The sequence below is a fragment of the Desmodus rotundus genome, chromosome 4 (assembly GCF_022682495.2).
Source record: "Desmodus rotundus isolate HL8 chromosome 4, HLdesRot8A.1, whole genome shotgun sequence".
Lineage (NCBI taxonomy): Eukaryota > Metazoa > Chordata > Mammalia > Chiroptera > Phyllostomidae > Desmodus > Desmodus rotundus.
Window position 1 is genome coordinate 50,171,573 of NC_071390.1, and position 26,987 is coordinate 50,198,559.

The 26,987-nt window shown below is 54.8% G+C and overlaps 1 protein-coding gene across 1 annotated transcript in view; it reads left to right on the forward strand.

The window, feature by feature from the left end:
* The first annotated feature begins 376 nt into the window (after nucleotides 1-376).
* The window catches only part of SLC29A3 (solute carrier family 29 member 3), a 51,890-nt gene continuing 25,279 nt past the window's right edge, over nucleotides 377-26,987 (forward strand). Inside the window, exons 1-3 of the mRNA XM_024561020.3 lie at nucleotides 377-464; nucleotides 4,877-5,175; nucleotides 25,675-25,757. Coding sequence (XP_024416788.2) covers nucleotide 464; nucleotides 4,877-5,175; nucleotides 25,675-25,757 — 383 coding nt within the window. The 5' untranslated portion in view covers nucleotides 377-463. The remainder of the gene's footprint in view (nucleotides 465-4,876; nucleotides 5,176-25,674; nucleotides 25,758-26,987) is intronic.

The window sequence follows — 26,987 nt, forward strand, 5'->3', positions numbered from 1 at the left end:
GCTCTGGGGCAGGAGGGGTCCCTGAGGTGACGCTGTGTGGGGGTAGAAAGCAGGAGGATCAGGGAGGAGAGGGGGACTGCACTCAGAGAGGGCCCTCTGTGGAAGTTTGGGGGCGATGCAGAAAATTCTGGGCGCCAGGGGGACAGGGCTGAGACACGGGGTCCGCTGCAAGGTGCACTAACGGGCGCACCTCGGCAGGCTCGAGACATGGCTTCACCACGCGCTCAGCGCTCCTTGGCCGCCCGCGCCTCATTTCCTGCACAAGAAAAAGCGGGCGGGAGCGCGGGGAGAAGAAAGGAAAGCTTGCAAAAGGAAAAGCGTCGGCGCCGGCGTCAGCGTCCGCATCCGCGTCCGCGGCGGGGGCGGGGCCGGGAGGCGGAGCCCGGCCTGTGGGCCCGCGAAGCCCGCAGTCGCATTGCCACGACAGCCGTGGAGGCAGCGGTAGCGGTGGCGCAGTGGCGACAGTAAGTGCGGGACGGAGGCTGGGTGCCGGCCTGGCCACCAACCAGCTCTTCAGGGTCCCGGTTGGCCCTGGGCTCCCGCGCTCGGCGTCCCCTCTCCTCCTCCCCACCCCGGGCCCTTCTGGAGGCTGCTCCACCGGAGCTCAGGACCCCAGCCCGGCCCCTCCCACTGCATACTTCCCGCTGTGTCCCCCTCCCCAGCGTCCCTCGGCTTCCTACCCGCTCTCTTTCACCTCCCCCCACTCTGTTCTCGCTTTCCCTCTCTCTAGGTCTCTATCTTCTTTTTCCAGATTCTCTCCGCTCCTCCTCCTTGTGCATTTCCTGAGACTGGACCTCACCGCCCGGATTTGGGGGTGGGGTGGGCTGAGTATGGACAACTCAGCCCAAAGTATCCAGAAGGTAGCTGACTCTTGGTCCAAATTGGAGAGCCTGAGGCTGGGATGTCTACAACGCCAAGGCCAGTTCTTCCATGGCCTCTGAGTGGCTCCTTGCGTTTCCCAGCAATGCCTTCCTAATGGGTTAGCTTCACCAGCTCCCCGCTCCCCACCCCCGGCCCCACATCACAAACAAGAAAAATGAGGCACAGAGGGGAGATTGATTCAGCCAAAGTAAAACCTCGTTGGGACCCACACCCAGTTCCAGATGGTGGTCTGCAGTGGCCCCAGGCCCCACAGTTTCTGCGTCTTTGTGTAGGGGCTGCTCTTTGCCCCAGTCACCCAGGAAGGGAGCCAGACCCAGTGTGGCCAGCTCCTGGGGGTGCTTGAGAAACGCACCAGCCACAGCCAGCTCGTCCTGGGGATTCTGGGCCTCTTATTTACCTTTCTTTTTCTTTCTTTTCAATCCAAAAGCCAGCAGCTAGCTTTTATAAAGAGTAATGAGACATTGCTCACTCCAATGCCCTGGCCTGTGACCCAGGTTAGAGAAAATTTCTGGCTCATTCAGAAGCTCAGTCAAGGCTGAATAGTCCTGGATAAATAGGTACTTGGAGCCCAGAACGGGCCTCTGCCAAGTATGAGCCCAAATAACCCTGCTGTTGGCCTCTGCACCCACCCCTGTAGCTGCAGCATCTGGGAAGAACCGCTGGCCCTTTCTCTACTGTCCTACATGAGTCAGAATGTTTAAACACTCATGTCTGGTTAGTTTGTTAGTACTGGGAGCCCTATGAATCAAGGCTGGGAACAGGCTCTGTTCAACCAGGAGCATTTACAATAGACTTGCTGACTCAAATGCGGGCCTCCAGCAGCGTCCTGCCTGCCTGCTCCAGGATGCATGCCCCCTCCGGAGGGGAGAATATCCTTGGCCGCACATCCATGCGGCAAACACTGATGAAGGTACCCTGTGGTGCTGCTTTCATCTCTGCTCACAGCTCTCTTGCTGCAAGGCCTTCCTGAAGGAGGCCTGTCTGTGCTCAGAACCTGCACACACAGGAGGCCGAGGAGTCCCTGTGGGCCTCAGACTACTTAGCCCTGTAACCTCACCCTTGCCACTTGGTAGCTGTGTGACCTTGGGCAAATTGCTCAACCTTTCTGAGCCTCACTCTTCATCTGTTAAATGGGTCCTAGAATAGTATCTACCATTTTCTGAGGTTGTTGTCAGGCTCAAGTGCTAGGCACAGACCTCAGCGTGCATGAGTACTGGATTTAAATTTAACTATTGGGGATTCTTACTGTTTGAATGTGGGACAAATCAAGTCCTCATTTTTTGCATCTGAAAAAAAAAAGAGGCAATAATTTCCGTCCTGCCTAATTCCGACGAATGTTGTGAGGCTCTCTTGAAATAATGCGCAGGCTCTGTGCCTATGTGACCCGGCGTTCCCATCTCACCGGGGAAGAAAGGCCCCATTCTGCCTGGCGTGATGTTCTGAGTAAGGCTCAGCCTCCCATGTGAGCCGAGACACATTTATTTATTGATTCATTGGTGAGGGAGGAAGCTACTGTGGAAGGGACTAGAGTATGCCATCCTCAGCCTTCTGGAAGTATTTTCCATTTATCAAGCCACTGCCACATCCTGGGTGCTATACAGAGCATAGAAGTAGGCATGCTACCTTGCAGTCACATTCAGCAACCAGCCAGCCAGCCAGCTGACAAGCCCGTGATGGCAGGGAAGATGCTGATGTTTGTGCAACAGCCGCTGTCCCAGGCCAGGCATTGCCGGTCAGTTGTAGTTACATAACTATTGTAAAAAGGCTTAGGTTTTTATAAAAAAACAAAAGCAAAACAAAACAAAACCTAGGTTTGCAGATGGGGACATTGAGGCTCAGAAGCATGGTGGCTTGCCTAAGTCCATGTAGGCAATAGTAATTGGCAACCCAGAACCTTCCCTCTGTCTCGGGCTACCACAGGTTGGGAGTGGCTGTCTCCTGGTGGGATGTGGTGAATAGAGGCGGGGCCCAGGCAGGAGGTGTAAACCCAGGTTGGGCATTCACCTGGCCCGTGACCTTCCACTCCCTGGATAGACCTCTGTTTCCCCAGAAATGAAATTCCCCAGAAATATATGCCTCAAACTGGGTTCTGGAGGCAGCTCTAGACACCATTGACTTTAAAAAAAATGTTATTGCCCTGGCCAGTGTGGCTCACTTGGAGCATCAGCCTGTAGACTGAAAACTTGCCGGTCCTATTTCCGGTCAGGGCACATGCCCAGATTTTGCATTCAATTCCCAGGTGGGGCACGTATGAGAAGGCAACCAATCAATGTTTCTCTCTCACACTGATGTTTTTTTTCTCTCTCTCTATCCCTTCCTCTCACTCTAAAAAGCAATGAAAAAAAATGTTCTTGAGTGAGGATAAAATTTTGTTTTAATTCAAAAATGTTATTTGAATGATTTTATTTATTATGTATTTATTTACTATTGTGTTTTTCCCATTACCATTTAGTCCCCTTAGACTCTCCTCCCACCTGCAATCACCACACTGTTGTCCATGTCCATGAGTCCTTTTTCCTTTTTGCTCAGTCCTCCACCCCACCCTGAGCTGTCATCCTGCTCTCCATCTATGATTCTGTCTTTATTTTGCTTGTTAGTTCAGTTTTTCATTAGATTCCACATATGAGTGAAATCATATGGTACTTCCCTTTCTCTGACTGGCTTATTTCACTTAGCATAATGTTCTCCAGGTCCATCCATTCTGTCACAAAGGGTAAAATTTTCTCTTTTTTATGGCTGAATAGTATTCCATTGTGTAGATGTCCCAAAGTTGTTTTATCTACTCATCTACTGATAAACACTTGGGCGGCTCCCATATCTTGGCCATTGTAAATAATGCTGCAATGAACATAGGGGTGTTTATGTTCTTAAAAAATCGTGTTTGGGGTTCCTTTGGCTATATTCCCAGGAGTGGGATTACCTGGGTCAAAAGGCAGATCCGTTTTTAATTTTTTGAGGTATCTCCATATTGCTTTCCACAGGGGCTGCAGCAGTCTGCATTCCCACCAACAGTGCACCAGGGTTCCCCTCTCTCCACATCCTCTCCAACACTCATTGCTTGTTGATTGATGACAGTCATTCTGACAGGTGTGAGATGACATCTCACTGTGGTTTGAATTTGCATCTCTCTGATGATCAGTGATGTTGAGGATTGTTTCACGTCTATTGACCATCTCTATGTCCTCTTTGGAGCAGTGTCTATTCAGGCCCTTTGCCCATTTTTTAACTGGGTTGTTTGTTTTCTAGTGTTGAGTTTTATAAGTTCTTTATCAACTTTGGATATTAATCCCTTATCAGATGTATTGGTGAATATGTTCTCCCACCCTGAGGATTATTGAATGCCTTTATTTTTATTTATAATTTTATTTTTTGAACAAGTAATACATTTACATACTTAAAAATTCGAAAGGCACGAAAGAGTATGAGGTGAAGCCCCCTCCTTCCCAGTCCCCATCCTTCCTCCTCAGAGGCAGCACTGCTGGAAATCACCGCGTAGCCTTGCAGAGAATGTACAGACACTTGTGTGTGTGGTCTCCTCACCGCCCACCCCAGCCTTGCTTTTTTGCACAAATAGTAGCATATTCTCCAGCTCCTTACTTTTCTCACGTGAAGTTGAAAAGCGTTGAGAACGCATTCTTTGCCCATCAAGGGTCCTAATTCCTTTTTTGTGCTGCAGAGACATGTGAAGGCTTTGCGACCTGGTTTGTCCTTCTGGGTTGATTGCCACAGGCCCTACTATGCCGCATTGCCTTACTCCCCCCCAGCCACACACCTGGTTGCTGCCTGTGTTGCCCTGCGTGGGGTGGGAGGTGACCCCGGGGTCGCTTATGGCCCTGACATCTTGTTTTTCTCCCTGATCCTGACACCTGAAGCTCTGTCACCATGCCTTGGTGACTCCATAGCCCCCGGGCACATGGGCAGTTTTGTAGGGTGGGTGAATACCCAGCTTTAGCTTCTGATCCCCTGCTCCATCTCCGTTTCTCTCTTTCAACAGTGGCCTTTGTCTCAGAGGATGACTTTCGTCACAGTTCCAACTCCACCTATAGAACCGCAAGCAGCTCTCTCCACACGGACCAGGAAGCACTGCTGGAGAAGCTGCCAGACTGCTCCCCGCCCCCGCTGCAGAGGCCCGAGGACCGCTTCAACGGGGCCTACCTCATCTTCTTCAGCCTCGGCGTCGGCGGCCTTCTGCCCTGGAACTTCTTTGTCACTGCCAAGGAGTATTGGATATTCAAACTCTGCAACTGCTCCAGCCCAGCCCCAGGGGAGGAAAGCGAGGACTCAGACATCCTGGTAAGGGCGCGTTCCTCCTGGGAGGCGGTGGTGCCCTCAGCTGGGGTGGGGTGAAGGGCAGCCTCAGCAGGTGCGCCATGCCAGGAAGGGCTGTGGCATGCTGACGGTGTGCGAATCGGGAGCTATGTGGAGTACAGCAGAAAAAATTCAGTTCAGTCCTAAGACGTGCTTTGTGTCGTGTATGAGGCCTCATGCTCCGTGTGGCAGGAGAGGACGGAAATGGGTAAGACACAGTCCCGGCCTCCAGGTTGCCTGCCATTTACCTTGGGAAGAAGATGCAAACAGTGATTGTCCGCAGTGTAGTATGGTAACCCCAAGAACTCAGAGTCCATGCCTTCAGAGGCTTGAAAGGGTGGATCCAATAGCATCAAGTTCAGCTGTGAGTTTAGGAAATTCCAAAAAGCAGTGGATAAATAAGACGGAAAATAATTTTTCTCTCATGTTCACGTCTGGAGGGACCAGCCCGAGCCTGGTGTGATACTCCATGTTGTCAGGAACCTAATGGTTTCATCATGTGTAGCTTCTAAGGTCAAGATCGCAGTCCAGGAGGGCTGTTGGAGCTCCAACCATGAAATCAGATAGGAAGAGGAGAAAGAGAGGCATAAGAAAACTGGAAGTAACACACTTTGCTTTTGCTTGCAGCACATTGGTCAGAGCTCAGTCATGTGACCACAGGAGATACAAAGGAGGCTGGAAAATGTAGTCTTTGCCCCAGAGAACCACATACCCAGCTAATATGAGTGGTCGTATAGTTCTGGAGGACAGGAGGAAATGAAGACTCAGGGATAGTCTTGTCACTGTGTCGTCTAGTCACAGTGTCTCAGAGCCCCGTCACCGTGAATCAGAGCGGGTGGATTAGAAGCATGGGGAGGAGACATTCCAGGTGGAAGGAAGTCCTGGGCAAATGCAGGATGGGAGCAAGTTCAGGTGTGTCGGGGGGGAATAGAAAAGCATCTAATATTCTGTATCTGAGGCGTGTGCCAGGGAGAAATAAGGCTTGAGATCATTGCTTGGGCCTTAAATGCCAAAGTAAGGAGTCTCAATGCTGGTTGGTGGGCAGCGGCACCAAGCCCTGTCCCGCCACCTAGGGCTGCCCACTTTGTGGGGAGACTTTTCTCTTGGGCAGGTGGAGTGTTAAAGAAAAAATTAATCTGCCACCTGAGCCTTCACTCGAGACTGTTGCAATAAGGGAGAGAGATCGGACTCAAGTCCAATTACTCAAGGACAAGTGGGGATTTATAGCCAAGAAGCACAGTGGGGGGTGTGTCAGTGGATGGAAAATTACTAAGAGGGGCCACCAAGGGTAGGGGGATTCTTGCTAAAAGCAGGCCAGGGACATATAAACCAAGGTAGGGGGCGGTGAGAGACTTGATCAAATATCAAGGGAGATCAGTTATCAAGGGGGGGGGGCATTCTCAGTAACTGCCTTAGCAGGACTCTTGCTAAGACCGGCTGGGCATGCCGGGAACAGGACAGGGAGGGAAGGGAGGGCAAAGTCAGGGCCTGAGCAGGAAGAGGGCTTAGAGGTGTGGTTAGTCTTTGTCAAGAGCCTGTTCCCTCAACCAGTCTAGGAGGGTGTCTGTACTCTCTTGAGAGCTCATAGATGGCGAATCGGGGACCTCTCTGAAGGCATGCCAGGCTGGGGGGGGGGGGTTGCTAGCTGCCTCTCCCCTCCAGGGGTGCCCCAGGGGACAAGAAGAGTCTATCCTAGTAGACCTTAGTCATACCCCTCAACCAGCCCAGGAGGTGGCTCGCCTCCCCTCCCTGAAAGCACCTTTGAAATTCCTGATCTGACCCCTAGGAACTTCCCCCAATTTTGCAGGACTGCATCCGACACGCGGACTGAGGTTTCCTGTCGTCTCTGTGGAGGACTCTGCCAGGGCTCCATATCAGAATCACCCAGGGAGCTTTTAAAAAATCCCAATCTGGGCTCCGCCCCAGACACTAGGATTGAGTTAGGATTGAATGGGGTCCCTTGATTCCGACACCTTGTGAGGGCCTGCTTCTGTTAACTGAGGAATTCGTAGCTCCTTCAGGAGCCAGAGCAGTGCGGTAGCGACCCCATGTCCGCAGCTGCAGGGCTGTCATGGGAACATGGCGTAGTAGTTTAGAGTCTCCTGCTCCAGGTGTGTTCCTTGGCGGAGGCTGGCCTGGAGCTCCTTAGTGAGGCAGAGTCTCAGGCCCCTCCCCAGACCAGCTGAGTCGGGAGCTGTGTGCTGACAGGCCGCCTACATGACAGACAGGCACAGTAGAGTTGGAGAGGCACTGTCGAGGGCGTGGCTTCTGGAAACAGACTGTGTGGGTTCCAGCTCTGCCTCTGTCAGCGCTGAGCCCTGTGGCCTCCCTGCACTGCGTCGTCTTCCTGGTATGTAACAGGAAGGCAAGGCTAGCAGCAGCTTCTTAGGGTTGTTGTGAGGACTAAGTAAATGACTCTGCACACAAAGCACTTGGAACCGGGGCCGGCACTGGTGCTGTAAGTGCCGTGTGAACATTATCATTATTGTCATTCGGGGGATGCAGCCCTGGAGTGTTTCCAGACGCCTGGCTTACCCGGGTGCTTTGTGCTCCACTTTTATTTACCAGTGACTCAAGCAGCGCAGCTTTCTGCTTGGCCTTGGTAAATCACTCAGCCCACTTGGGCTTCTTCCAGAAGGTCCCTGCCTGCCTGGGCCAGCAATAGCCTGGGGTGGCCCCCAGGACCAGATTACATGTGCACCTGTCCTGTCCCCCCACCATTGTCCCAACCCCAACTCCTGGGTGCAGGCTACCCCAGGGCAGAGGAGGATGTACCGGCGGTCCTCTGAGAGCCGGCCTGACCCTCGAACAGCGGATGTCCCCTGCACAGTGGACGTCTGCCGTGAGCTGTTCTCGCTGCAAGGCGATCCCTTCGCAGCTGCAGGCACTTAGCATTCCAGGCCCTGCTACGATGCTTTATTGCCTCTTCCAAGTGCTGGCAGGTGCAGATGTAGTACCTGCGGTGCCCGGAGCTCCTGGCTCTTGGCATCAGAGATGAGAGACCTGTCACCCCTCGATTCATGGGCCGGCTTTGGGAAGCAAGCATGCTGGGGCATTTCTACAGTTTGCGGGCCATTTTTCTTTGCCTAATTCCCCATTCCTGCCACCCACCTCCCCAATTCTTTCCTCCTGTCTTCCTGATTTCCCTGCGAGAGGCGGCTGGTTTGCTCTGTCACCTGAGGGCTGCTCTGAGGAGAGGAGGGGGAGAGGGAGAGTCAAATGGGTCTGTCTCCAGCTGCCACCTGCAACTCAGTTAGCTGTGGGGCTGCATGTTGTTCTTTCTGCACTTTCCTTTTAATATTGCCCAGGGATGGGTACCATCGACTGGCAGGTTCGACCTAGTAGAATGTTTGTACAGGCCCCCTCCCCCCAAATTATGTCACTGGAAGGTCACCTGCCAACCCAGGCTCATTTCCTTCTGCCTGGACAGTTTGGGGGTGGTGTAGGAAGCATCTGCCCGCCTGGCCCTTTGTCTCTGTTCTCTGGAGTAAGAACTTTGAATGAACCCACCGCAGCCCGTGGGTCCAGAGCCAAAGAGATTAGAGCATAAACAAGGAAGAACCAATGTGAGGAAATGGTTCGGGGGAGCCAGGACAGCCTCCTCATCCAAGCCCCACCCTGTGCCCACCGTGCCGGCAGGGGTGTGAAACGCTTTGTCTCTAATTACCCCTGCTTTTTTCAGACAAAAAGCCAGAGCTCAGAGAGGTGCAGTCACCTGCCCTGAGTCACATAGCTAGGAAGGGCTGAAGAGAACATCACGGAGAATTTATGTGGGTGGTTGATTGCAGAACGGGCCATGCTCGGAGAGCGGTGTAGAGGGGCCGGTCCTGGAGACAAGGGCCCGCCCACACCCTGACTGCCAAACGCTGTCTTTCTTTGTATGGAGAGCCTGCCTTTGACCTGCAGTTCTGTACCACCCAGACAGGTGCCTTGGCTCTGCCCCTGGATTCCTGACCCAGATTCCAAGCTGTCGGCATCCCTGATACCTCCCCACCCCACCCACAGCTTTGTAAGCCATTGCTGATCCTGGGGTCTGTTTGCCATCCCCAGGGCCTCTCTTTCGGCCTGTACAGGTTGCCCCCGGGCCAGGGACTGTAAGCTGGAATGCCTCCCTTCTGCCCCACAGAGCTGAGTGACTGAACCTTCTGCTGGCCATTCCCTGCCCCGAGGCGTCCACGGCCCCTCCCAACACGTTTTTCCTGTGCACCTGGGCCTGCCCAGGGTCCCTCTCTGAGGGGCTGTGGGACGTGGCCACGTCATGGGTGGCACCCATAGTCCCACTTGGTGTCAGCAGGGCCGGAACCCAGGCTTGGCCATCTACTGCTGTCCCATCCACCCCTTGATCAGAGGGGGCTCCCACAGCCCAGTCCCAGGGCAGGGGGCAGATGCCTCTCTTACCCCCGGAACCTTCACTGCTGCTACCCTCTGAATTCGGGGCTCCATTCTGGATCCCCAGAGCCTACTGCATGCACTTCCCCATTGGGTTCTCACCACACAGCTGAGCGCTTACTGGGGGAGCCACGGCTCTCAGAGCTTGGCCCAGATTATCTCGTTTAACCCCACAGCACCCCCGTGAGGCAGGAGCTGTTACTGTTAGTGACGACAGTACCTGTTTCACAGATGAGGACGCCTCCTCCACTAAACTGTTAGTTCGCGATCCCTGTGCGTCCCTGTGCCTCCAGAACAGCTAGCACAGCCGCACGGCCCATAGCAGCACACAGCAGGGTTTGTTGCACTAGTCATTGTATTGCTGGGGAGGAAAGCCCCATCATCCCAATTCAAAGTAAGGATGGTATGGCTCTACAAAGGAGCAGAAGAAGATCTGGGGGTCACAGTGGCCACACCAAAGGCTTTCTGCTCTCTTACATGGGTTTGCATAGACATGAAGTGGGGTTCCTAAAATATAGAAGGGACCTACCCTCATTTACAGCACCTTGGTCCTGGCCCTCAGCACCTCCCCTCAGCCCCCACCAAAGAAGCAGGATAGCGTGACTAGGGAGCTATTCTTACAACTAAGAGCGGACATCCCAATTCAGGGAGGAGGGGTTAAAAGAAACCAGGGTGAACTAGTTTGGAGGAGAGGAAACTGGAGGGCAGATGAGCGGAGGTCTTGACAATGACCTGCTGACTATAAGGTCACTGCCGTGCAGCCCACGTCCAGCCACCATGGACCTGCCATCTTCACTTGCAGGATGACCTGGTCTGTTACATATGGTCACCCCCGATTTCTAGGTGGAGAAACTGAGACTCACAAATTTTAGGCCATTGACCCAGGGTCATTTGCTAGCAAGTGGTAACCAGCACACTCTGGCTTCTTCCCCTGCCCTGACCGTGTCAGCTCTGGCTGCACACTGGAATCACCTGGGAGCCTGTAAAGCCCACCTGCCTCATCCACCCACCTGATTCAGGTGCATTCTAAGGGGCCTGGGCACAAGCATTTTTAAGCTTTCCAGGTGAGGCTAACGTGCAGCCTGTTCTCTGCCTCCCGCAGAGCATGCATTGAACTGGCTTAGGCCGCTTCAGGAGAGACTTAGGGGAGCCCTCTGGAAGAACTTCCTGCAGTGCAAGTTGTCAAAGCTGGCGGCGGGCGGCGGGGTGTGGGAGGGGAGAGAGGGGAGGGGGTGCGGGCGGTGTTTCCCCCTGGGAGATTTAGAGCAGTCTCCCTGCTGGAAGGGAGCCAGCAGGGAAGGAACAGCTTTCCTGGGCTTGGTCTACCTCAGAGAGTAGGGGACTCCTCACTGGGACCCTTACAACCCTAAATGAACGGAGGGTCTCGTGCTTGGCTAACCTAAGTGCTTTGGGCTTGATGAATTCTTCACCGTGGCTGCGACAGCCCTTCCTCTGGGCAAACGCTCCCTCTGGTGGGAGCTGGGGGCTCCAGAGTCACCCTCCCCTTCCTCCCTGTTTGCCAGACTCCTGGAAGAGGAGCAGAAGGACCAGCTGGGCCCCGAGGTGGATGCCCCGTCACCTGGGGCGGCACAAGCAAGGGAAAGTGAAGCCCTGAGGACCAGCTGTCAGTGTGAGGACCAGCCAGTAACCTCTCTGCGCCGGCTCAGGCTGCGGACTGCGGCCTGCTCCAGGGGTTTTAGGGCTGATGGGCGATTTACTTTTTAAAAGCTCCATACCTGGGAGAAAGCTACGTCTGTCTGTCTCTTGCGACCACAGAGCAGCTGGGAGGAGCCCAGAGGGCGACAGAAGGACTTCTTCCAGCTCCTGGCCCAGGGGTGACCTCTCCCAGCGACTGTGTGGCTCAGGGCTGGGCTCTGTGGCCCCGGGCCCCCGTGCACGCAGACTTCCCCTGGCGGCACTTACAGAGCGCGCCAGACATGCTGGGAGGGAAGCTCTGGTATTAACTGCTCACCTCCCACGAGGCGGCTGCTGCACGAGGGCTGTGCAGCATCCTGGTAACGTTCGCTGCCTTTACCCTGTCCCGGCCACTGTCCTAAGGGTACTGGTCCGTCCTTTAGTTCCACAGTATGTGTTAGCAACCTACTGTGTGCCAGGGGCTTTATTTTTATGATCTCTTTTGGTCCTTACTAAGCCCCAAGAGACAGGTATTATTTTTATTGATTTATTTATTTTAAAAATGTTGTATTTTTTCCCATTACCGTTTGTCCCCTGTGGGACAGGTATTGTTATATCCACTTTACAGAGAAGCAAACCAGGGCTCAAAAAAAGAAGTAATTTGTTCCCAGGCAGAAAGCAAGCGACAGCAAGGACTCACACCTGGCACCTGCACCCCTGTTGCCCGTCCAGACCCGAGGCTCCGTGTCGGTGTTCTCAGACTTCTTTTGACCACAACGTACATGTCACCGAGATGAGATGTGCAAGACCTGCGTGTCCATAATGGAACGGACAGTTTCATGGGGAAGCATCTACACTTTCACAAAATCTCTGATAGTAGTTTTCAAGGAGGAGCAAGTGATCCTCTGTGCTGATTTTGTTTATTTATTTTTAGAGAGGGGAAGGAGAAAGAGAGGGAGAGAAACATCGATGTGTGGGATCGACTCTCGCACACCCCCTACTGGGGACCTGGCCTGCAACCCAGGTTTCCCGACTGGGAATCAACTGGCAACCTTTTGGTTCACAGGCTGGCTCTCAGTCCACTGAGCCACACCAGCCTGGACCTTCTGTGCCGATCTTATAAGAAGCTTATTAGCCACCCAGGCTGAGGATGGAGAGTCTACCTTTGGATTTAACCTTGTGTAGGTCCTTGGTGGCCTTGGGGAACAGCGCCACGGGGGGAGGGGCAGAAACTGGGTCTGTGGCTGTGAGGGAGAGCCTCGGGGAGGGGACATTGGAGACAGCAAACCTGGTGAGCTGTGTCTAGGAGTTTTGCTTTAACACTCTCTCACTATAGAAATGAGGCGGCAGTTACAGGGGAGGTGTAGTCAAGAAGGGCGCCGATTTTCCGGTTTGGTTTTGTTATATAAGAGAAGTAGCGGCCAGTTTGTGTGCTCATGTGAACCGTCCAGTGGAGAGGGAGAAACGAGTGCTGAGGAAGGGGAGGACGCAGGGCTGAGCGAGGTATGTGAGCAGACGGAGGGCCTGGGCTCAGGTGCAGGGTAGAGAGGCCCCAGGAAAGCTTGCAGACTGTCCATCTTTAGGGCTGGGAGAGGAGGCAGCCAGAGATAAAACGGAATGTTGCGAAACAGCTCTGGTCCTGACCTGTTCGGTGAATTCCACGACCGTCAGTGGGTTGCGAAAGACCCTGCTCCGCCCGCTTGCCTCTGACCTCACAGGCAGCCACGAGGGTGCGTTCTCCCTCATTCTACGGGTCAGGAAAGTGGGGGTGAATAGTAACTTGGTGGTGCCACGGACCTGTGAGGGCAAGAAGGGGGGCTACAACCCAGGGGTATCCAAACTGGCATCGGATTTCTTGGGGCACTTGGCAAATAGCCAGATTCCTGGACCCCCGTCCCTGCTGGCTCTTTCTCCCGGGGGTCGGCATGGGCACTGTGGCCAGCGGGCAGGAGGGCAGGTATCTGGGAGCCGCTTCCTCTGCGCCGCTTGCTGTTGCTGGAGAAGCACGAGCCATTCTGGGGGTAGAGGGGTCACGGCGCTCCCAGTGCAACTGCAAACGGAAGGGATGCAGTCCGCTTTTTAAGGGCAGGATTCCAAAGAACAGTGCCAAGTGAACACCCCCGTCCCCTCCCCCATGGAAGCGTGTTAAAGCTAGAGTTTGCCTGAGCCCTGTTGTTCCCCAAAAGGAGGTGGCAGATTGGCCCAGGGGCCTAGGGAATGGGGCTCCAGGCTTCTTGCACGGGGTCTAGGTGTGGCTGCCAGGTGTAGAGGGCAGGTCCCTCCCCGCAGCTGCCCAGTGGCTTAGGCTAGTGCGGATGGCTGCTCTAAATCATTTTAAAAAATTAGAACCAAAAGTGAGTCATTTTTTTTATTCCCTGTCCACCCCCTGATTCTAAATGCAGACCAAGCCAGCACGCCATTCCCAATAAATACACCTGCGATGGCTTTTTCTTCTGTTTTTAGCTCTAGCTGTGTCCTGCAGAGGGAGAGAAAAAGCCCAACTTGAAGCGCTGTCAGTCATGTGTTTGGTGGCCTCAGAGTTCTCAAATCCTCTTTTTATTTCTCCCTGTGTGCCCAAGGCCCAGCCTCCCCACCCGTGCCTGCTCCCGGGCTCTCCCGGGCTATCGATCGCTCCCTCTCTGCCTTCGATTTTATTTCCTCTCGCACACGTCCTTAGAATCCAGAGGCGATTTCTTGGACAAATTAGAACACGGCCTGGGCGTTAAGTACTCAAGTGTCTCCTTAACGAGATTGATCATCACAAGTACCCAGAGAGCAGAACCAAACAGGGGTCTGTGCCGGCGCCTTCGTTACAGTGATCGTTGTCTGGGAGGGGTCCGAGGGGGCCCTTGCTCACCTCTTGGGGGTGCTCTGTACACGTGTGTATTGGGGGGGTACATATGTGCATCTGTGTGCATGCGTGCACGCACCCAAGGCCTGTGGCAGCCAATGTGGTTTCGTGGATTTTGACCCACGTGGACCTCCTAAGAGAAGCAGCCTCCCCAAAGGGGAGACGTGATGTCTGGGGAGGAAGTGGCTGCTCTGTCTACTCAGGATCCCCTGTTCTTGGTAGGTCTCCTGGGTTTTCTTCAGCAGGGAGCAGCTGGAACACCCCCAGACCACCTCCTCTTTGCCCACGTGCCAGGGGGTGTAGTCCCTGTCCCCACAGGGTCAGCCTTGCGACACTGACTCATGTCAACCCTCTGGGAGCTACAGAAACTGCCCCGATCAGGCCAGGGCTGTGCGGGTAGGTGGGGAGTTTCCTGGAAGGCCACTTCCTCCTTGCCCTAGCCACATGGTCAGGCTGCAGAAGAGGAAGGCCAGGCTGGCCCACGCAGCAGCAGTGACCTAGCCTCAAATCAGCTGTCACCCCTCATAGGTTGAGATCCCTTGGGTGTGGGTTTACAGGGCTCCCTCTGGCTCTGACCCTTCCCTCTCCCCGTTTCTGAGTCACTTCTCTGCCTACTGAGGTCGCGGCCTGAGGGTGCCTAGGGGGAACACAAAGGGTAAACCGCAGGCCAGCCTGGCCCTGGTGGGGAGGCTGGTGAAGGTTTGACAGGGGCGGGGCTGAAGGGTGGGCAGAAATGGTTTCCATTTTCTGTGCTCACCCGGCGTGGTAAAAAGATCTGGGATTCAGGAGAGCTGGGCTCAGTGTCTGACTTGGTTTTAAATTTGCTGCGTGACTTGGGGCTCCATTTCCTTATTTCAGAAACTAAATTGAGGCTGGCACACTTCTTCTGCAAAGGGCCAGATGGTGAATATTTCAGGCCTGTGGCCACACCGGCTCCCGCAGCTGCTTGACTCTGCGCTTGTAGAGTGAAGGCCACCACGGACAATTCGTAAACAGACCGGAGAGACCGTTTTCCAGCATTTACAAAGAAGAGAGGTGCAGATTTGGCCCCAGGGGCAGTGGGCTGCCGATCCCAGTCTAGACTCCCCTACAGTTCTTTCCCTCGTGTTCTGGGGTCTGTGATGGAGGTGGCTGCCCCGCTTAGTTTCTCCTCCCAACTCTTACCACTGCCTGATACGTTCTCTGTTTGTTTGTTTATGCATTTGCCCACTGTCTCCTTGGCCAGACTGTCAGTTCCCTAAAAGCGGGAACCTGGACTAAATCCCTGGTGCCTAGAATATCTATTGATCTCCATGGATATGTGCAGAGTGATGAGTTAATCTTTAACTGGTGGCAGAGAGCACGTTTCGCCGTGCTGGGCAGCGAGGAGAAAGAGGATGGGAGGGAGACTGTTGGCCCCACACTCTGGGGTTTGGGACCTCACCACGGGGTCACTGTTTGACCCAGCGCTCTGACTGCCCTGGAGCAGCAGCCCTGCCCTGCGCAGTGACTGGCACTTCCGACTCACTCCGAGTTGACGGAGCCGGAAAGTTAGGGCTCTATTTCCCTCTGACCTTCCATTCTCAGCCTCGCTGGCCACTGGCTCCCAGGGCACCCCCTCCGATCAGTTTTTCACGGACACTGCAGAAGTGATCTTTCTAGGACCCAAAGTAGAGAGGCTATCCCCTGGGACAGGTAACGCACAAGCAGTAGGGACAGAGGGCTGAGCTTGCGCTGCGCGACTGTGGGCAAGCAGCTGACTTCTCCAAGCCTGTTTCCTCACCTGCCACATGAACCTTCCCTCCTCGGGTTGCCGTGAGCTTTGGGGGAGTGAATACATGAAATCAGAAAAGCAGGGTGTGGCGAGGGCTGGTACCAAGTTTCTCAACTGCTCAGAATCCTGCAGTGCCTTCCCTCCGCCCCCCAACCCCCAGCCTGGACGTCCTGGCCCCGCCCATGCCTGGTCCCCTCACTCTCTGTATTCTAAGATCACCTGATCTCCAGTTGCCTGAACACACCAATTCCTGCCTCAGGGCCAGTATGCTGTTCCCTCTGTCCAGAATGCTTTTCCCTACACCCCCTCATGTAGCTTATCCTTGGGTCTCTGTCCAGACATTGCCTCCTTCAGGAGGCTGTCTCTCACTAACTTTGTCCCCCATTGGGCTCTGTTTTAGCTGTTATTTGGTTTTTCCTGTTACTGCATTTATTGTGATAAATGCAGTCTATTTATTTATTTTGCCCCCGTCACTAGTGCATCAGCCTCTGGCACAGGTTGGGCAAATATAAGGTGCTCAGCTGTTATTTGTCGAATGAGTGACCGAGCTCTAGAAGATCAAGATTTCTTGAAGGAGTAAGTGAATGGATAAGTGCACAGCCACTGCCCCCTGCTTCTCCCCCTCCATTTGCCCCCCCACTTCCGACGGGCGACTCCCCTGTGCCTCACACTGGCCCTCGTGCTTTGTCATCAGAGGCCTCCCTTAGCTCCCTCATACCTTCTGAAGCAAACACCTCTCTTCAGCCTGCTGCCTGAGACCGTCCCTTAGTCTCCCCTCCCCACTTCCCTCACCTCCACCATTTGACCAAACTGGAGCCCCCAAGGTGTCCTGGAAAAGGCCTGAAAGAGAGGGGATAGTGCACTGAGGAGGGGCCAGCAGGAGAGGCTCTGTGGAGAAGCGGGCCGTAGCTGAGCCCTGCGGGGCCAATACAGACAGGACAGCTGGGCTGGGCTGGGCTTGGCGTGGGGGAGGCAGAGGGTGGCAGCCCAGAGAGGAGCTTGAGCAGAGGTGTGGGGGGAGGTGGGAAGCTGATGGGGTGGCTGGCACCCTGGGTGGGCAGGGGGGAGCTGTGGGGGCATTGAGTGGGAGCATAAGCCATAGTCTGGTGACGGGGACATGGTCCTGCATGGTTGACGTGAGTGAGGGTGAAGGGGCAACCAAAGGAACTGGAAGAGAGGGCACTGAGGAAAGGAGGGATGACCAAGGAGCCTCAGGAGGCAGGGCTTGGGCTCCTAAGGGCCTTCGATTTGGGAGCTGGGAGCTTGGGCCCGGCAGGCCGCCCTGGAAGGAGAGCAGGCTGGCAGTGAAGATTGTTGGGCGGCGGGGCTGGTGCAGCCGTGGGGGTCTTCGGAGCCAGGGAAGGCGAGCTTCTCAAGGCAGGACTGTAGCATAGGGAGGGAGGAGACTAAGGATGGGGGGAGGGTTGGCTTGCGAGTCCAAGTGAGAGCAGCGGAGGGAAGGTGCGTGGATCCCTGTGGCCGCCACAACAGGTCACACAACCGGCCTGTCTAGAAGAGCGGGAATTTTGTCCTCACAGTCCTGGAAGAGAGAAGTCCAAACTCAAGGAGCCAGCAGGACCATGCTTCTGGTTCCCCCCACCCCCTGCCGTTAGTCTGGGAAGAATCTTGCCGTGGCTCCTCCATGTTCTGGGCTGCCCAGCAATCCTGGGCCTCCTTGGGTGAGGCAGCAGAACTCCCGTCTTTGCCTGTGTTCCCCTGACTCCCCTCGTGTGTCTGCCGGTGTGTCCCCTCCTTATGAGGACACCAGTCATTGGATTTAAGGTCACCCTGATCCAGTGTGAACTTGTCTTAAATGATTATATTTGCAAAGACCCTATTTCCAAATAAGGCCACATTCTGAGGTCCTGGGTAGACATGAATTGGGGGGGCACTACTCAACCCATGTAGATAGGGTGGCACGTGGTGTCAGGAGCGTGAGGACTGAGACCAGGCGTCAGTCGTGGGTGGGCTGCAAAGAGGCCCCTTTGAAGGAGTCTCCCCAGAGCAGCCTCGGAGGGGTAAGTTGTTCACAGTGGGGATGTGCGATCCTTTTTTTAGGGAGTTTGGAGTGAAGGGGCGGAGGGGCCTGGTGACTAGAGGCAGTGAAGGCAAAGAGGGTTTTTCCTGAGCCCAAAGGAGCCGTGAGTGAGCCTGTTAGCCAGAGGAGAAGAGAGGGCCGGCAGTGAAGGAGAGAGGAAAACTGCCAGCCAGGAAGGTGAGGGTTCCCGGGGCAGACCTCTAGGAAGGCGGTTAGGCCAGGAGCCGCGCAGCTTCTTGCCGAGAGGAGAGGAGCTGGGCCCTGGAAACCCTTACACAGGGGTGGGGCTCATTCCAGAAATACTCAGGAGTTCTGCTCCCCTCTGGTGAGGATTCCAAAGGAGATAGGAAGAAGGACTGTGGCTGGGGAGGGCCGCTAGGCTATTAAAGAGCAAGATTTATAGTGGTCCCAGGGAGCCCAGGTCTGGACACGGCCCGAGAAGCCCGGCATCAGAGGGCTGATGTGGCCCCCATCCTCACAGTGGCTGGGTCTGTCTGGCCAGCATCTTTCCAGGGCTTCCCTGTCTGCACCTGGGCCCCTGGCCACTCCATCATTCCTTGCTTGACCTGGATTCTTGTCTCTCTCACCTGTCTGACCCCTGGGACAGGCCCTGCCCCCCACCAACTTCCTGCCCAGCCAGTCCTCTCAGCTCACCCACGCCCTCAGGCACACACCGTTAGCATTCCTGGGATGGTGCCCCAAATATGGAGCCGTGGAAGGGGCAGACAAGATGTTCCCACACCCCTGTGGGGACACACACCTGCCCTCTGCTCACTTCTTGAAGTGCCCAGGAATGACTTTGGCCTCTGCCAGGGCGAGGGCGCTGCCCCTGCAGCGTCCCAGGCTGCAGAACTGGGCTGTCCGGAGGGCAGTAACTTGCAGTGGCAAACTATTCTTGCCTCCAGCCGGCTCGCTGCTACTAATTTCATGCCCCTGTGATCCAGGTAACGCTTTGCTGCCTCGAGCTGCCACCCCCAGGCTTGAATCGCTTTTTCGCGCCCCGCAGGAGCCCGGCTGCCTCTGCTGCCTTGCTCTCGAGGTAGGGGCTGCACAGGGCTGCCTCGCCGAAGCCGCCAGGCGCCTGGCACCAAGTTAGTCTGCTGCAGCTCATGACTAATTTGCTGCACTTATTTCAAAGCGCCCAAATGGCATTCAGGGGAGAGGAAGCTTAACCAGGGCCTGCCAGAGATAAACAGGCTCATTTCAGGGCCTCCCTGCCCGAAGAAACCTCTTTACCTGGACTCTGAGCCCGGAATTAAATTCTTCCAGAAGAGACGCTTAGCACAGAGCCTCTCAGCATGGCGGAAGAGAGGAAATGCTCCCCGTTATAAAATGGGCCTCACATCTGGCCAGCTGGCTCTGGTGGGTTTTTAAATTGTGTTTGAAGAGTATCTCTCCCCTTTCCTGGTGTTCCCAAACTGGGCCAGAGTGTAACTGATGAAAATGAGTTTCCTCATCTCCATGACAAGTGATCAAGTGCCCTACACCCAGGCCACAAGTGTCTCCTCCACTCATAGCTGGTACCTGGGGGCCGGGGGGCTTCTGGTAGTGGGCACCCCTGGACCAGGGTCTGTCCATAGGCTGGGCTTTGAGCCCCACCCCAACCCAGCCGGCGGGGTGGGGGATGCTTCGCTGGGCTTGCACGGCCAGGAGAGGCTAGAAGCCTGCCTGGTGCTTCCTGGCTATCTCATCCTCTTTGACATGGTCTGTGCTTATCAGCGGACCGTGTCCGTCCATTTCGGTGGCTGACGGAGTGAGTGCTTTTCTCTTAATCTTTTTTTTCTTTCTAACACTAGTCAGATCCACAGGCCTGTGGAAACGCCCAGGAAAAGGGACAGTGGGGTTTAAGGAGAAGAGAGAGTTAACAGGCAGAGACGAGAGAAACCCCATCATTTTCTGGCTTGGGCATGGCCCCTGCACTTAAGGGCCGGGCGGAGGGAAGATGCCATTCTGATGGAACCTTTAAGCTGGTCCCTGCTCACTACTGGGAAGGCACGTGGGCTGGTAGTCCTGGCCACGGGTCATCCCAGTGACATCCTGCAGTCCTGGGGACAGTCTGGGAAGCCGGCAGCCTCAACTAGAGCAGTTTGTGGAGTGATGGGAAATGTCTCCTCACCCCATCTCCGCCCTGTCTTTGTGCTGCATCAGAAGATCCTGCCCCCAGCCCTTGCCAAGCATGCACCTCTGTGCAGTCATCCACCTTGTTCAGCCTCAGGCTTCTTATCAGTGAAGTGGGAGCAATCCCAGCTCTGCCTCGCTCTTCTGGGCTGTGGAAGAGCAAATGCGCTGGAGTCCGTCGGGCCACATAGAAGCGGATTTGTTCCAATGTCAGTTGCCTGGTACTCTGCGGGCCTTCCATTTCCGTGCTTGGGTTACAGGGCAGGTGCCAAGGATGACCCTTGGTGTTATTGCTGCCAGACGTCGAGTGCTGACCCTTCCCGAGCTCCAGGTGATTGCTGAGTGCAGGGGGATAGCGAAGGGCAGGGAGATTAGATGAGACTTGCAAGGAGCAGCTTTCTCTTTGGTCCCCAGAGCTGGGCCTCGCTTCTCGTTGGGTTGGAGAATTCAGAATGGTGACTGAGGGGGCCACTCTCTCTCATTAGCACCCTGAGGGGGCAAGGTGGGTGAGGTGGCTCTGTTCCTGCCTCAGTCCTAGTGGGTTTTCCTTGAAAAGACAACAGTGCAGTTGGCTCCTGGCTCAGCATTTTCCTATAGATGCTCTCAGGAAAGCCTTGGAGTCCGTTCCAACACATAAACCTGGGTTGGAGTCCTAAGTGACAAAGAAACATCTCTCCATGCCTTTGCATGTGCCCTCCTCTTGGAATGCCGTTTGTCTGTCCTCTAGCACCCCACCTCCCCATGTCTGTCTGCAGACTGCCCCCAGTCTTGTAGGGAATTCCTGTGGAAATCCCTGACCCTCCTCCCGCCCCCTCGCACCGCACGTTGAATCTATTGTGGTGAAGCGTAGGATAACCCCAGACCCCTCGCTCCTGGAGGGCACCGGGCAGCTTGTCTTTTCTATTTTAATTGACACAGCAAACACCAGTAGGTGGTGGGCCCACAGGGGCCTGCCGCATCTTCGGTAAACAAAGGATGGGTTACAACAGGAGCCATGCTGGTCTGGATGTACAGTGGCCTCCCAGTCAGACTGAGGGCCGTGGAGCAACCAGCCTCTGGGGCCCCCACCAGCTAAGGCAGAGAAACCTGCTCGGGAGGCCTATCATTTCCAGTGTCCTGCGCGGCTGGATCCACCCTCCTGCCTTCCAGCCCGGCCTTCTTGCTGAATCACCTGCAATGACGCAAGACCCAAACTGACCCCAGGGCCGCAGGTTTTCCAGGTACTGTGTAAACAGGGCTGCCACGCTCACAGCTCTGAGGGGCTCCACTGCGTTACTGTGTGCAGGACTGGTGCCCCTGTCATTGGGCAGACCACGGCCTCTGCTGTCATACAAGGTACCCGTTGCCCTCCAGTCCTTTGTGGCCACATCTAGCCCTTGGGGTGCTTGGGTTCACCTCTGGAGGCAGAGGCCATGTTCATCAACCACAGTGCAGGGCGCCTCGTGGGCTAAATAACAGCAGAGCCTTTTGAGGAGCTCTCATGGTGAATCAGGCCCCCGTGGAGGGGAACTACAGCGTGAATTATCCCGAAACCTTGAATTACATAGTGTCCCCCAATGGCATGGCAGTTACAGTTGCTCTGGAGGGGGCCATACTCTTACCAGTCTAGCTGTAACGAGTTTGAGTCAGCATTCAGATGTCTTTATCTTTCCTGGAGTAAGGTGGTCCCAACCCCCTTAGGAGCAAAGGAGATGAAGCCAGGAAGGAAATGCCACTGCAGTTCTGCACAGTACAGACTCAAGAATTGCATGTAGGGTCCGCACTGTGGGACTTTCTAACACGCGAGCCCGAGGCAACACCTTCTGTGCAAATGCTGTCTCAGAGAGTGCAGTCCTGGGGAAGTAAGAGCACAGGAAAAGGGAAGTGGGGCAGGGATGGAAGAGAACAAACACAGGCTTCAATATTTCTGGCCTGGCCACAGCTTTGCAACCAAACGCAGCTGGCTGCTCGGGCACCCGGGCTGTCTCCGAAGATGCCGCCACATTTCAGACCAGTGCACTGGGGGAGAGGAAGGGCAAGTGGTTTCTCTCCTGTCCCCTTCCCGTCACCTGCCTCTCATTGGTCAAAGCCTACCTCCTGAGACTTTGCCTCCCCCACCCGACAGAGAGTGCCACCCAGCCCCTCCCCGGCCACCAGGGAGCAGGTGTGGCCCAGACAGTGCACTGGTACAGGGGTCCCTCCTCTCTGGTGACAGCTGTGGCCTGTAGCAGTGGCTTTGTGACCATGGACCAAATGGCAAGGAAAATGGCCTGAGGGGCAGGTGAGGTGAGCAGACTGGGGTGGAACGTGAACTACGTCCAGGTTCTTGAAATCAGTGCATGCCACCTGCAGAAGTGCAGGTCCCACCTGCAGTCGCAGGCATAACCTTTGACCCCCTCATGGGCAGACACCATGGCTGTTTGTATAGTAGGAAGTTCAATGAATAAGGGATCATAATGCATTGTCCCTGTTTTTGTTGAGGAACTGAATTTAAATTACAGCAGGAAGGCTTCAATTTCAGTGAAACCCTGGTTAGTAGGAACTCAGCTGTCTGACACCCCCATTAATTAAGAATTGATTGTTGCTTAACAAATACTTCAGATTTGGTGGCTTAAGGGAACACACCTTTTTTTTACCTCGCAGTCTCTGTAGGCCAGGAGTCTGCATGCTGCTTACTGGGTCCTTGGCTCAGGGTCTCACGTCGCAGACATCGAGGGGCTGACACAGCTGCCATCTCACTGGAGACCCAGCTGGGAAAGGACCGCTTCCATGCTGATCTGGGTTGCTGGCAGAAGCCACCTCCTTGCAGTCATAGGACAGAGAGCTCTCAGCAACTAGGGATCACTTGCAGTCCTTGCCACATGGGTTTCCCCAGCAAAGCCACTTGCCTCCTTCAAACCGGCACAGAAGAGAAAAAAGAGTCCAGCGAGATGGTTGCTGTGCCTCATGGAACATAATCCCATAGACATCGCCGCGTGTGCCTGTCCGCTGTGCTGTATTCTCTTGGTTGGAACCGAGTCACGGGTCCGCCCAAACTCACACCAGAGCGTGAGCACAGGAGGCTGGGCTCGTGGGGCCACCTTAAGAGTCTGCCCAGCACATCTCATTTCTCTAGAACTCTATTTATAAGCAAAAGCGGCACATAAGTAAAGGCAAAGCCACCCCATGTTTATATCAGAAATCAGGTTTAAGAAAAAAGTTCCATGGGATGTGCTGAGTCAACGTACACCGCCGTCTGCAGCCCCCATCTGTCCCAGTGGGAAGATGGCCCAGGGTCAAGTCCACTCTGCCTGCACCCCCCATCCCCAGCCCTACTCCCCCCAACGCCTCATGTGCTCTTTGTTAAGTAGAGAAATGGGCTCAGTCAACAGAAAGGGAGTCATAGCCTTTCCAACATTAAAAGAACAATTTTCTGTTTCAGTATCAACAAGCCAGAACATTCAATTACCTAGGAAATCCCATTCCTACACCCTGGGGAACCTGAGCTTCTCAGAAACACAAAGGCGGAGGAGCTGCATTCTGCGCGATGGTCCTGCTCGGACTTGCCCCAGAATAAGCAGCCACCGAACAAAGGGCACAGCACTGGGGGCTCAGACCGGGGCAGTCTGGGCCCCGTCTGCAGCCATCTGTTCCTCTGGGCTTTTTCCCCTTTCTTCCGTTTGGCACCTGCCTGCCGGGCCTCACGTAGGCCCAGCCACTGTGTCGGGTTGTAATTGACTGAGTGCCTCGGACCAGTCCCGGCTCTACCGAGCCCATCAGGGCGGGAACAATGAGGTGGCACCTGACGGGAGGAAGGCCATTTCCAAGGCTCATGGTTGATGGACCACAGGAGCTGTGATTAGCATTCTAATTGCAAGGCTGCCATGACCTTACATTCAGGGTGCAGGTTTCCAAGGCCAAAAGCACTCTGCAGGCTTGGAAAGGGACCGTGGCACCGTCTGTGCTTCAGACTGGAGGAGCCGTTAGACACCTTTCTTTCTCGGCCCCCACTTGCAGTCAGACTCCCCGAAAGGAGAGATTTGACCTTCTGTCTCAAGGTCTGACTCAAATCCTACCTCCTTTGGGACCTTTTCCCAAACCCACACCCACTTCCATTCTTCCGAGTGCTCAGTCCACCTCGTCCCCATCCCCTACCTGGAACTCCCTAGCACTCACTGCTCCTACTTCTGATTTGGCAAAACAAAAAAAAAGGCACAGAATTCCAACATCTCTTCCTGTGGTGTTTTGAGATGTTAAAGAACCTTCACACCGGATCCGACACCCCCAGCGGTGCGCTCCGCTCTCAGTGGGCAGGAGGCCCGTGTTGTCCTCTACAGCAGCGACTGTCAGCCTCGTTCGCCTTGTGGCACACACAGACTAAGCACCAAAATTCTGCAGCGCACCAGAAACTGTATTTTTGCTGATTTGACCTAAAAAAATAGATATGATTTTGATTCGGTCACACTGGATGGCTGTAGTTGTGGTGGCTGTTGTCATTTTTTTAAATTTGACCACCTGAGGGAGAAGAGGTCAGTGCCCCTAACTAAACAGCCAGCTGCTGCGTGGTGGAAAAGTCCTGCGGCTCACCGGTTGGAAGTTGCTGCTGTAGAGTGGACCTGGCCACTGCCAGGGATCTTTGCACGCCGGCGAGTGTTTCACACACATTGGTTTTGCACTTGGCACGTTTGTCCCTCAGAATATTTCCTCAGGCCAGTTCACTTTTGGAAGCTTTCCAGAGTAGAGTGCTCACAGCTGCTTTTTTATTTTTTAGGGTAAAGAATATAATTCACATAAAGCCCATGTGTGTGGCGCAGAGTAAATCTTAACGCGTGTGCGCATTGTCGCAGCTTAGAGCCCGCCACTGCCAACCCGGGGTTCGCGGCTTGACGACGACGGCAAAGCCAGGGTCTGGCAGCCCTGCCCGGTGTTCTGTTGTCTTCAGACAGGATATCGAGGGATCATGGGCGCACGGTAAAACCCGCCCTTATAAGCAGACGGTTCCCTGCGTTTTGAAAAACACACACATCCAGTTGCTGCACAGCTTCTTTAGCTGTGAGTTCCAGCACATTATGATCAGCAATTCTTATCTCGTCTGTGGGCTCACATACTCTTTGTCTGTAATGCCCCTGAGCTGCTTCCAGGAAATGCCCCGTTACCTCACCTTGGCCAGTCTAGGAGCCACTTCCCCAAATGGCTCCGACATTCAGTAGCAGCTCTATGGAAGGAGCTAATCCAGAGTCAGGACAAAGTGGTCCTGCAGGTATCAGGCCTGGCACGTGTCTGGGAGGCCTCACTTGTTTGCAAGAACGTGAGCATGTGGTTGAGTCACAGCAAAGCCCGTTTGGGTAACTCTGGAATTTGACAATGGGCTAAGGAGGCCGGTAGGGCACAGTTTCCTAGTAGACCTGCACTGAGCCCCGTCCCTGAAGCTCGTCTGCAGTGGAGGAAGTAGAAGGGGTGGGATTATAGGCTGCAGGGCACGGGGGCCTCTCTGAGGGCAAAGATAATGGTTCCTCTCTTTATGACCCTAGTTCTTAGCGCAGCTCATCTGTACTGAGTGCTCCTAGGATGGAGATGGGGCAGGGCCGTGCCATCTCAGGGTGGACCTACCCATCACCCGTAGGTATCTGAAGACAGCAGGGAGAAGCCCCACCAAGAGGAGCCCTGTGGCTAAGCTCTGGCGGGGGCCCCTCCCATCCATCCCAAGTAACCTCAGTGGCCTCCTCACTTCTGTGCTTACAGAATTACTTTGAGAGCTACCTTTCCGTCGCTTCCACCGTGCCCTCTGTGCTGTGCCTGGCGGCGAACTTCCTGCTTGTCAACAGGTAGGCCACTTTCCTCCCTCTCTCAAGCCCGGCCTTCACTTCCAGCCTCTCCCACTTCCCCCTTGTCTGTGGCTGCTGCTTTTCTGCCTGCTCAAAGGGTGGCCACCAAAGTCAGAGGCAGGCCGCTCAGATTCCTCCACGGAGACTGAGAAGTCACATCAGTTACCTGGGCCCCTGCCAATGGAATGCCCCATCAGAAAGCTGGACTTCCACTTTCCTACCACACACTGTGACCTAGTGTCAGCGTCCAGCAGGAGGCACGTGGGGAAATGGGTCTTCTTCCCTTTTCCTCTGGAGAGAGCCTGTCTATAGGCCCTGCAGCCCAGGGACACCGCCCGGAGGGTAGGGCGGGGCTGGAAAGCAAGTCTTGTGGAAGCCGCTCTTCCGAGCATTTCGGAGAGCCAAAGAAGTGTGGAGCTGGCATCCTGTGAGTCCAGCTCTGGCTGTGTGGGAATGGGCCGCCTACCTGCTCAGTGCTCAGCTGGTAACACCAGCCCGTGTGTGGACTGCTCACAATGGGATCCCCGGGGACTCCTAACACCCTGTTAGTGAAGGGCTGGGAGAGCTTCCATCTAGGTGCACCCTGGGAGGAGGAATGATTTAGGAGACAGTGGGCAAACTGGCATGGTCCTTAGATCCCAGTGGGTGGCTGTTGCCATCCATTCTCAGTTTAGGTTTGCAAGGGCAATAGCCCTAGGTACTTTGCCTGCATTTCCCTTAAACTACCGCTAGGTGAAAACAGTGGCTATGTCGTAATTGAGAAGCCTGAACTTGGGCACAGCCTCCTGAAACCTTCGATCTCTAATGGCAAATCTGTTTTGTCTTACTTTGCTCAGTTTGTGCTGATTGTCTGGATTTCTGGTTGAACGGGAATCTAAGGCAAGTCTGGCCGCGGGGAGTGTGCTGTGATGGGTCAGTGACGTCTGCTCTGAGTGTGGGAGAGGAGAGGGCAGCACACGTGTGTGCTAAGCCTGCATAGACCTGTCTTTCCAAACACAGTATGCTGTGGGGCCAGTCCAATGATCTGTTGCTGTGTAAAATCATCCCAAAGCGTAGCAGCTCAAAACAATAATAATAATTAGTATCTCTCATGACTGTGGGCATCAGCAGGCCTGGTTGACAGCTCTGACGTGGTGTCTCTCCTGTGGTTGCTCAGCTGGGCCTGGCGCTGCTGGGCCTCCTCGGGGATCCCTCCCTGTAGTCTCTTGCATGTTGGCCTCAGGAAGTAGG